The sequence below is a fragment of the Hydra vulgaris genome, chromosome 09, assembly GCF_038396675.1.
Source record: "Hydra vulgaris chromosome 09, alternate assembly HydraT2T_AEP".
Classification (NCBI taxonomy): domain Eukaryota; kingdom Metazoa; phylum Cnidaria; class Hydrozoa; order Anthoathecata; family Hydridae; genus Hydra; species Hydra vulgaris.
This window is the reverse complement of record NC_088928.1, coordinates 7,909,284-7,921,401: the sequence shown is the minus strand read 5'-3', so window position 1 is coordinate 7,921,401 and position 12,118 is coordinate 7,909,284. Positions and strand designations below refer to the sequence as shown.

The following is a 12,118-nucleotide window of genomic DNA, read 5'->3' as shown; positions in this document are numbered from 1 at the left end:
TATAAATATATATGTTTGCTATTTTTTTAGATGCTGGCATTTGATATCCTTTCATATTTAAATTTAAGTATTTATATGGTATTTGCCAAAAGAGAAGATGATCCAATGATGATGATGATGATGATGATGATGATGATGATGATGATGATGATGATGATGATGATGATGATGATGATGATGATGATGATGATGATGATGATGATGATGATGATGATCATGATCATGATCATGATGATGATCATGATCATGATGATGATGATGGATGATGATGGTTATGATGATGATGATGATGATCATAATGATGTTTATATATGCATATATATACAAAGTATAAAATAAACTTTAAATTAAAAAAAAATACTTTAGGATGTATAAATGTTTATACAGCCCCAGTCTCAAACCTGGCCCCGGCTATATTTTATCAAACCCGGCCCAGGCCCCAGTCAAATATCAACCCCAATTGCTTACTATGTTAAACTGACCCAATTGCCTTTTTTGATAATTTTTGAGCAAGTTCTCCCTATTTTGGTAAACTAGATGTAGAGAATATGCTCTCTTCCATGTTCTCCTTTTTTATTTGGTTAATGTGTGTACTGAAGCCCCCAGTAGCTTCCTATTTTCAGTATGATGTCAAACTGCCTATTAAAGTATGCATTGAGTTATATAGACCCATTAGAATGTGCATCAACTGAAACTTTTAGTTTTATCAGGCACTTTTTTAGTTAAAAGAAACAAGAAAAGTTTTCTATTTTATTTCAGCCTAAACTATGTTATTTATATATATATATATATATATATATATATATATATATATATATATATATATATATATATATATATATATATATAATGTTTAACTTTTTAGGAGAATTTTAACATAAAAATACAAATGCAGTTAATACTTAAAGCTCTGACTTTAGTCAGAATTTCAACATCATGATTCCAAGTGTTTTAGAGTTTGAAAGATCACATAAATTTCAGGGATGCAATGGGTTTGATACAGAATCAAAAAGAGTTTCATTTCTAGAAAAAGTCCAGGAGTCTTTGAAACGAACAGGAGGAAGATTAGTTTATGATAAGCCATTAGATTTAATTTATGTTCTTAACCAAGCTCTATATGATGAGTTACCACATACAAGATGCATAGCAATGACGATTTTAATTGATGCAATACCCCTATATGGAATGGAACTTGATAATCATTTAAAGTTGCTATTTCCTGGAATTCTCGACAATCTAGTTAATTGTAATCCACCAGTAAAAAGATGCGCTCTTCAAGTGCTGCATTTATATTTTAAAAGAAATGCTGATAAATCTCTTATAATTGACTGTTTATTGCGTCATGGTTTTACAAACAGTAATAAAGTATTGCGCAATGAAGTATTTTTAATTGTTCCTGCATTGGTTCGTTCAGGTTTTAATAAAAAAGATTTGAAAGAACTATTTGTATCAGTTTTAAAAATACTGCCACAGATCGATGTTGCAGATTCCAAACTTCCAGTCTTGCTGTGTCTTGAACATATAAAGGATAGTATTGGTGAAGAGTTTACTAGTTTCTTAACATCATTAGAAAAGAATTTAATTGATTCATATAACAATATAATGCTTAAAACAAGTTTTTCAAGGAAAGAAAATATTATAGGTAAAAGGAGGCTTATAGCTGTAAATGAATCTCCAAATTTTAAGGAGTCTTTTCATGTTGAAAATAAATTATCTTGTGATCTACTTTTTGGATTTCTTCCGCAGACAGTTATGGATAAATTGAATAATCGTGCTAGTTTAGAAGATCGCTCATATGCTTGCAATGAGTTTATTAAGCATCTTTCTTCTGCAGAGGTTATATTAGTTCAAAGCAATGCTGAATCACTTTTAGAGATTATAAGTACAATACTTGTGGAGTCTGATTTAAGTGTTGCCCTGCCAGCGCTATCTCTCTTACATAGACTAATTACAGTTATTGGTCATAGTGTTAAAGAACACTTAAATATTTTAACAAATCTTATGCTTAAAACAATGAATGATCCAAGAGCTGTACTTAGAAAATTGAACCTATGTATTGGGTTAACAGTCATGCACAATCTCTCTCCAGATGTTTTTCTTCAAAATATTATACCACATTTATTCAACAAAAGCGCAAGGGTTAGAGAAGAAATAATTAATATGATTATTGGAGGTTTACTTACCTTTCCAGCATCTAGTTTTAATTTAAAACAGCTTCCATCACAAATAACCTTTTGTTTGTTAGATAAAAAGAAAAGAGTCAGACATGCATGTTTAGAATGCTTAGCAGTTCTTGCTCATTCTCTGGGATCAGGACATCTAAAACCTTTAGTTTTAGCAGTTGACAATCTTGAATCACAATATGAAGGAGTGTTAGCTGCTGTTCAAGCACGATTAAGCCGCTCTTTGCTTCCAAGTATAAATGAAGAAGGTCTTATTCAATATGCTTTAGTAATACCTTCAAATGTTGATAAAATGGTTTGTCACTCGCCAGATGTTGCATGGATTCTTTCTGGGACTGTTGTAAATAATCACAACAATTATGAGAGTCAATTGCATAGCAATTCGAGTGCTATCAAAAGTCAACTCCATAAACATAATGGTATAGAAGATGCAAATTTACAGTTCGCTTCACAAAGAAGTGCGGTTGTTCGTAGTGCACCACTTTACCAGGTATTTTAGTTTCATTATCAATAATTATTTTATTACGGTAAGTATTATTTTATGTTTTTATAAATTATGTTTTATAAATTATTATCTAGTAGGGGCATTTCACATTAATTGACCCTTAGGGTACCACCTCAGACTTGCTTCAAATTTTATCTACCCATATATTTTATTGGTGGGATCATGACATATACTATCTTCATTATTCATAACTATACTAGGCTCAGTTAGGCATTTTTTTATTTGTTCACAGTGTACTTATGTACCTGAAGAGTTATTCCTCAATATGAATGCATTGTTTAGACCAGCCTGAGAAATAAATGAAGCAGGTTCAGGTTTTAAATCTGGTCTTTGGCAATACCATAAGGGTGTTTCACTTTCAAAACTCATAGTGAGAGGAGATCTCAACTGTCTCCACATCATCTCGGAAGGACTCCTTTATCTTCCTGCATTAAGTATTGTTCTGTAACTTCTATGTGGTACTGGTGTAGTGGTAGAGCGCTCGCTTCATAAAAGAGAGGTTCTGAGTTCGATCCCCACTACGTCCCTCATAGTACCACGCTTACCTTGCTCGTCAAGGTTTGTGTTTCAGAGTTAAAGAGTTGAGAGAGAGTTATAACCACAATTAAGTAGCCTCCTCGTCTGTAGTGGCCTTCTGGGCCTTGAGGAGGTGAATTTAAAAAAAACTTAAAAGCATTCTGCTTAAATATCCACATAATAAACCTTTATCCGGTGAATAAGCTTTTAAACACATCTTGGCTGTCTTTACCATTCTTTCAGCTGCTCCATTCAATTGAGGATCGTAAGCTGGGGTCTTATAAGGTAAGCAACCTATTTTCTTCAGCCACTGGTATAAGGTATTATCATGAAATTCTCTAGCATTATTGGATACCAAGACTTCCGGAATTCCATTTCTTTAAAAAGAAACTCTGTAATACTGCCTTCACTATGGCAGCTTAAAAAAAATCTATTAGAATTAAAAACAGTCCGACACCCTGTAAATATAGTAAATGACCGGGGTTGATATTTGACTGGGGCCGGGTTTGATAAATTATAGCAGGAGCAGGACCGGGTTTGTGACCGGGGCTGCATAAACATCCTAAAGTATATTTTTTTATTCAAAATTCATGTTATATTTTGTATATATATGTATATATAGACATCATTATTATCATCATTATCATCGTCACGATGATGATGATGATGATGATGATCATCATCATCATTATTATTATGATCATCATCATCAACAGCATGAAAGAGGAAGGCTAAAGCCTGATGGTAATCATCATTACCGTGATCATCATGATGATCATCATCATTATCATCATCATCATCAGACTTTAGACTTCCTCTTTTATGTTTTTATGTTTTTCTAATATAAACAATCTAGAGCATTTTTTTTTACTAAACTAAAGCTCATTCATACAATATGTAAGGTACTCTCTTCGAGTTTTCTTCTTCTACCATTACCATTTTCTACTTAAGCTGCTACCTCTCTACATGCTGATACCTAAATTCATTTAATCTTTTCTAACAAATGTTGTACAATACAACATTTTTTCTAATCTGTCTAAGATTATGCCTCCTTTACTTGTCTTGCTACAGTCACACCACACATCCATCTGATCATCTTCTGTTTCTGCAAATACTACACCATATAAATACTAAAGTTGATATAACAATGAAAGGATATTGTATGCCAGCATCTAAATAAATAGCAAACATATATATTTATATCCATAATATGTATGCATAAATATTATGGATATGAATAAATGTTTGGAAGCTTTTATTTCTTCTCATTTTAAGTCAAGCCTAATTCTACTCCACATTTTTTACCATCTTGAGCAGTTGCTTTATTAAACATTAATCATTTTTTAAATCTTTTTTACAAGAATATCTCTCTTAAGAACAAATGTCCTTTTATTATTGTAAGAAGCCAATGTAAATGTAAAGTCCTGTCTGATGTTAAGCTTTGTAGATACATAAATACATTTATTTCACTATAAAATATGAAAATTTACAATAATATTTATAAACTCACATAAATAAGGTTAGGTGTCACTCATATAGTTAAAAACTAGTCAATGGAGTGACACCTAGAAAAAAAAATTTATAACCAAAATTAAAACTATATAAGTAATATAATACAAATAATAACAAAGCTCAAACAAAAAACTACAAAAAAATAATAATAATAATAATAAAAACCAAACTTATAAAAAATAAAATTTAAAAACTAAAACGACACCAATAATAACTAAAGAAAAAAATTAAAAATTAAGTAAACATAACAACAGCAGCAATACAAGAAACTCTTGCAAAGTAGAAAGTAAAAAATAAAATAAAGTCCAAATAAATAGATTAGTATTTGTTTTTTACTTACGATTAATCGTAAGTAAAAAGCGAATAGAAAAAATCAAATTTAAATACCAATAGGAATGATAATAATATTAAGAATAATAATAGCAATATTATTAATAAATTAAGTGACAATTATTACAATAAAGTAACTATATAATATTAAAAAGTCAATATTAATTTTCAAACAAAAATTTAATTTATAAGTACAGACAGGCGAAGTTACAAACAGTATATACTGACAAAATGTAACAATTACAATATACAGCCTACCACACGATACAAACATTTATTGTAAAAAAATAATTTATAATATACAAAAATACTAAACTTATGCACACAACAATATGACATTATAATGACATATACGATAATATAATAAAAATACATGAGAATATAAACATCGCTCATATAAACATCGCACAAGGCAATATAAAAAAAGCACAAAAATACATAACAAAACTAAACAAAGATTAAAAGTACACAACATTATAAACAATGTACAAAAATATATTTCAATCTTTGTTATTCTCAGTTTACTAAATCTTGTATCTTATCTCAGATGTTAGGTTCTAGAGACTTTTAGTTAACATTCAACAGTGTCATTAACTAAAGTAAGGCAAACATTTAATCTATAATTCATGGGTCTGATCTTTTTACTTCTCCCCAGAATAAAGCATAGTTATTTGCAAAGAAATCTTACTCTAATTTGACTCTTAATATCAATATAAATATATATATATATATATATATATATATATATATATATATATTTATTTATTTTTTACAATCGAGGTTATTTACAAATAGTTAAAAACTAATCTTAAGTAAATACCATGAAAGAGCATTAATAATACAAATAATAATGATAAAAATAATGATGATAAATTATAAGAATAATAAGAAAATTAAATGATAATAAATCAATATCAATTTTAAAACAAAAATTGAATATAATGCACAGACAGAAAAGTTACAAACAGTTATGTACTGACAAAATGTAACAACCTACCATGTAACTAAAACAATAACTGCAAAAAAAAGTAACAATGATTTAATAAATATAAGTCTTAATATCAATAATCATATAAATAAAAGTAATATAAATATTTCATTAAAAAATAACAATAAATAAACAAACAAAAAATTTTCAGTAATACTCACAAATAAAAACGTGTCACCCACTTACACACAAACATTTAGTCACAAAAAGTATAGAGTTTTCATAATAAATGACAATATTAAACTAAAAAAGTAAATCATATCAAGCAAACACATATAGTCTTTCAAAAATAATAAAATTTAAAAAATATTCTTTTTCCTTTCTTCAAAAATGGAGCAATTTTTATATATTTTTTTAAGTCTTTTAAATTACTTTACATTTTCGAATGTTTTTTTTCTTTTAACTTTGGATTTTTGTCTTTCCTTTTTCTTATCTCATTTTTTTCTTTCGTTAATTTGTTTAATTTGGTTTTTAATTTTTTTTTAGTTTTTGCTTTTTTATCTTCTTTTTTTTTTTTTAATTCTCTTTATTTTTATTTCATTTATTTTTCTTATTTTTTTCTATTTTCTTTATCTTTCCCTTTTTTTTTTCAATAAATATGATGCTTAAATATAATGATTATACTCTACCTGACAGTTAAACAGATTAACCCATTGTTAAATATCGAAATCACTCTAGCTTCCAATGCTAAAGTTAATTCTCAATTAAACACTTCCACAGTTTATGCTCCAGACAAGATTTCCATCATAGTCTTAAAAAAGTGTTAACCAGAACTCTCTTCAATTTTTGTTAAACTTTTAAAAAGTGCAAAATAAATGGTTCCAATTTTTCAAAACTCCAGAAAACACTTTGACCTCTCCAACTATCCTACGATTAGTCTTCACTCTGTTATTAGTTTCTTTATGTAAAGGTTTTGAGGTTATTAAATTATTTCCTTATAACTGCACTAGTGAAGTTGTTCTTGAAGGCCTACACTCCTCTTTATTTCAAGTAACTTTAAAGGTACCACAAGCTTCTATCCTTTGCTCCTGTATTGTTTCTAATCTACAATAACAATCTTCATGAAATCTAAAGTGGCTCTATTTGCTGACAACTCCACTTTATACTCTTGTCTTGACAAAAAAATCTTCACTTTTTAATTGCTTAGAACAAGTAGCCAATTTTAAATCTGATCTCTCTTCTGTAACAGATTAAGGCTTTTTTATTTTTTTTTTAAACATCTTTGCTTCCAACAAGGCTGCAAGCAACCACTAATTAGAGTTGGAAGTTACTGAAAGAGAAAAGATGAAGATTGTAGAGCACTTAGGTACAGTCACAGAAAAAGAATGACACTTAATTGAATGACGAGTAACACGAGAATGAATTTTAGTAGATGGCGCAAGAGACGCTAGCTCTTTAAAGCAGTGCCCATTATAGTATTTGTAGAAAAGCGAAAGAGAAGCAACATTACGACGATGTGATAATGGTTGGAGGTTGGCTGCAAGGGTAAGTCCAATTATGTTAACAATGCGTTTTTGCACCTTGTCTAAAAGAGAAAGGGCATCATTAGAAAATCCGCCCCAGATATAGCTGGGGCAGATTTTCTAATGATGCCCTTTCGTTAACAGTATTCCATACAAGGTCGAAGGTGTTTCAGAAACAGTATTCCATACAAGGTTGAATTTGAGATTTATAGAAATAGAGAATAGAATCCGGAGTAAGAAAGTGTCAAGCTGGATAAAGAGATGCAACCCTAGCAGATGCTAATTTTGCAATGGATTTGATATATTGTTTCCAAGAGCAATCGGAAGTAAAAGTTAATCCAGAAGATGAGGGGTAGATGACTCATCGAGTAAATTATCGTTCATAAATTTAGGAACTGAGTGTATATCAGAGAGTGTTGGCTTCTTATCATGACAAGAATAAATGGTAGTATCATCAGGCAACAATGCCACCTTAGATGTGAGAATATATGGAAGATTATTAATGTAAATTGAAAAGAGTATAGGGCCAAGGATTGAACCTTGAGGAACCCCAGAAGATACAGAATAAAAGAAGAGTGTTGTCCATCGAGGACAACTTTAATACTACGATTGGAAAAAAAGGATTCAATAATCTTAAGGATGTTACCAGGTACACCGTAAGAAGAAAGCTTATGGAATAGACTAGCATGCCAAACCTTATCAAAAGCTTTAGAAATGTCATGAAGGATAGCCTTAACCTCTTCACATCTATTTAATGCACAATAAAACCTTTCGGTTATTACTGTTAGCAAATCAGCTGTAGAACGAGAAGATCGAAATCCATTATGATGATCAGAAATTCAGTTATTAGATTCAAGATAATAGATTAAGTGTTTGTTAATTAAAGGTTCAAAAACATTGCTTATGATAGGAAGAAGACTAATGGGTTGGTAGTTTGACAAATCAGATTGCTCTCCAGAATTTTTGAAAATAGGGATAACAGATGCCGCTTTCTAGCAGGTTGGGAAACAAGTTTCTGAGCACTTGTTGAATAGTTTTAAAAGTATAGATGACAGCTACGGAGAACACTTTTGCAAGACTATAACAGGTATGTTGTCCAGATCACAAACTGTAAAAGAGTCTAAGCAGGAAATCACTTTAGATACAGAAGCTGGAGTGATACAAATGTCAAGCAATGGATCAACCTGTTTGTTGGCAATATCAGGAAGAACGCAGCTAGTGGAATCAAGAGATGATATTGATGAAAAGTTTTTAGCAAACAATTCAGCTTTGTCTTTAGGAGAGGTGACAAAGTCTGAACCATACAAGAGAGGTGGAATAACAGATTTGCCCTTATTATTGATACTATTAAAGATTCTCCAGATGTCACAAGAGCCTAATTTTTGTGATGAAATATGAGATTTCATGACCTGAGAATAGCGGGCTTTGGCGTTAGACAAAACCTTTTTACAATCATTTCTAGCAGTAAAAACAGACGTCTGTTTTCTTGAGAATTGTTTTGCTGATTGATATGGAAGTAATGGTTTCGATTGGCAATTGCAGCAGCACGATGTGAGGAAAACCATGGCGAAGAGTGAGGCTTGACCTGGAATTGTTGAGAGGGAATAAAAGATTCCATGCCTGAATCCATGAAGTTTTGTAAGAAGCACATTTGTCAACAGGAAGATGAAGATTTCTACCCAAGGGCCATCACAAAGAAAATTATGGAAGGAGTCCCAGCAGCTTTAAGGTAATTGTGAGAGGTACGATGATAGGGGGATTCAAATGATGAAGAAGAATGAGATAATAGTTTTAGAGAGATCAAACTGTGATCAGAAGCACCTAAGGGTGAATGTGGAGAAACTGAGTACTGACTAGGATCAGAAACAAGTCGAGTAGAGAAAGTAAATGATTCGGGTTATCTGGAAACCAAGCTGGAAAGTTGACTGCTTGAGTTAGGGATTGAGAAAGGCAAAAGTTGTGGGGTTTAATACCTGCGTGGGGTTTAATACCTTGGCTCTAGTGTCACTGACACTAGAGCCAAGCTATTAAGTGTGATGAGCATTAAAGTCACCAACAACAACAATATTAGCTGATGGATAAAGAGAGAGAGCTTGGTCAATATGATCAGAAATAACATCAAAAAGAGTGCAGTTTTGAGATGAAGGAGAGCGATATAGAACAAAGTGAAAGGCGGTAGAGTGAAGTGGTGCTAAAAGAAAGCACATGAAAGAATAGTCTGTGTTTCCCGACAAATGGGTGAATTGTTACGAATGTAAATGCCCAGGCCAAGCATGTGGCTATTGGAGTCTTTATGAATTAAAGTAAGATAACCATCAACACTAAGATCACAAGATGAGACAGCTGAACTCAAATTAGTCTCCCAAAGAGCAAGTAGGTCTGGTGAACTTTGCAAGAGATAAGACTTAACAGAAGAAAAGTTACTTCGAAGACCACGAATATTGATGAATGATAGGTTTAGAGAACTTGGTGATGATGATGGTTTTTTATATTTTATAGTTTTTGGTACTTTATTCATTTTTAAATTTGTTAAAGAACTTGACTCAAAGCATAGATAGTACTCAGAACACTGTTTAATACCCCAAGCAATTGCCTCATTACTATCAATAAACCCTAAGCTGTAACAAAGGACTCCAAATGTGGCCTTGACAATGCACACCAAAAGTACAAACAGGGACACCATCCATTAATACTTTGATATTTTTCAGCTGTTGATGGAATCAGCCTCTCTGAGAGCTACCACAGAGTTCGGGAAACCTGACTACCAGCAAGCCTCAGAACCATAAAACTGAGTTTTAGAGCTGTTCCCTCATTAGGAGATAATAGAATGAGTGCCTAGTCATAAAAACAGAGACACAAGCAAAACCCATGCATTGAGTCAAGTAGATCCAGCATTCAACATCCTAAATTGGAAGCAATGTATTAAAAATACATCTGCGCTAACATAATAGATGAAGGAGGGGTGCGAGGCTGGTCAACAGATAGAATCTATTTACCTCTTAAGTGGTAGTTAAGATTGCAATGGCTCATAGATTTATATTCTGGACCTAAAATCTAAAAATTTTGTTAGATAACAGAACTCATTTACTGCAAAAAATTTTGCAATATTGTTGGTATTCGTATATTGACAAATAACAACCCTTTTACCCTTAGACAAAGTTTAAACGCAGATTGTAAATCTAAATAGACCTGCTTTATCTGTCAAGCTTGAGCCACTCTCCCAATGTTTTAAGGCTGCATTTTTTTCTTTTTTTTTACAAATACAGTTATGATCCATGCTCAAACTAGCTATCATCTCTATAACGATAAACCAAAACTCATTCTTGCTTGGCTTTTAATTCAACAAGTTGCATCCTTTTACTGTATCTGTCCTTTCATGCTATAAAAACTTATTAATTCAATTTTTTTTCCTTGAACATCAAAAAAACCATATAACTCTTACCCATCTTCATGTTGTCCTTTTTTATACAACTTACATTTTTTTAAGTCTTAAGTTATACGTTTCCTAGTATTTTAACTTATTCTCTTTTTTAAAGTGACTTATAACTTAATTGTGGTCGCTTGCAATCTTGTTGGAAGTAAATTAGAGTTTAAAAATATATGAATGTAATAAATAGTAAATGGAAGCATAAAATTATAATATATAAAGTATTATGTAAATAATACATAAGTATTATATAAGTAATATATGAAGTTTTTTTTCTAGCCCCGGCTATCAACCCTCTTCTAAATCTTATAACTTTGCCGGGGCCTGGGCCCCAGTCACTTTCTATATACATGGGCATGGCCCATATGCACTCTGCACCAAGGTTTATTTTCATTTGGTCACATATGTAGCGTCCTCTCTTTCTTTACTTTTATCTCATTTTTCACAGTTTTTTACATATTCTTCAACATCTTGACAGTAGCCAGCCCACCAAGCTTCCAACTTTAATCTACATCAAGTTTTCATTGTGCCACAATATATGTCATCATGGATTTGATGAACTTCCTTCTCATTGTTTTAAAAAGTACAACAAGATCGCCATTAAATACAACTGTATTTTCAATAGTCAATTTATTCCTATTAGATTTATAAGGTCTTTCTGCCACAGAGCACCTGCTCCAATTATTTTTGCTAATTCTGGTTTTGATACCCATCAATACTCTATCACTTTCTGTTTCTTTTAGTATCTGCTCAAGATTCACAATATCTTGCTCTAATAAGTGTATAAAGGTTTCTCAGTCCTTTTTTTTATCTTGTGGTAGAAAAGACATCTCGATCTTGTGGTAGAAAAGAGATCTCGATAATGCATCAGCATGAGGAATGTTTTCTCCCTTTTTATAGCTTATTTTGTAGTCAAAGCCATCATTCGCAGGGCCTGTCTTAAAATTCTAGCAGATGTCTCTTTAGACAGTTTTTTATTACAATCAAATATAAACTCTAATGGTCTGTGATCTGATATCAATTTAAATTTCCTACCTAACAAAAAATGCCTAACTCTGTGAGTAGACCATACAATAGTCAATGCTTCTCTCTCTATATTAAATATCTTATCTTAGCCTCTGATAAAGATCATGAGAGATACAATACATGATGACTATTTTGTAAAAGTATTCCAGATATAGCTCTTTCACTGAC

General features: G+C 31.4%; 1 protein-coding gene across 1 annotated transcript in view; it reads left to right on the top strand.

Annotated features, from left to right (window-relative positions):
- Positions 1–861: 861 nt before the first annotated feature.
- LOC100199212 (TOG array regulator of axonemal microtubules protein 1) overlaps positions 862–12,118 on the top strand; it is a 41,844-nt gene continuing 30,587 nt past the window's right edge. The window contains exon 1 of the mRNA XM_065804642.1: positions 862–2,673. Within this exon, the coding sequence (XP_065660714.1) occupies positions 937–2,673 (1,737 nt within the window). The 5' untranslated portion in view covers positions 862–936. The remainder of the gene's footprint in view (positions 2,674–12,118) is intronic.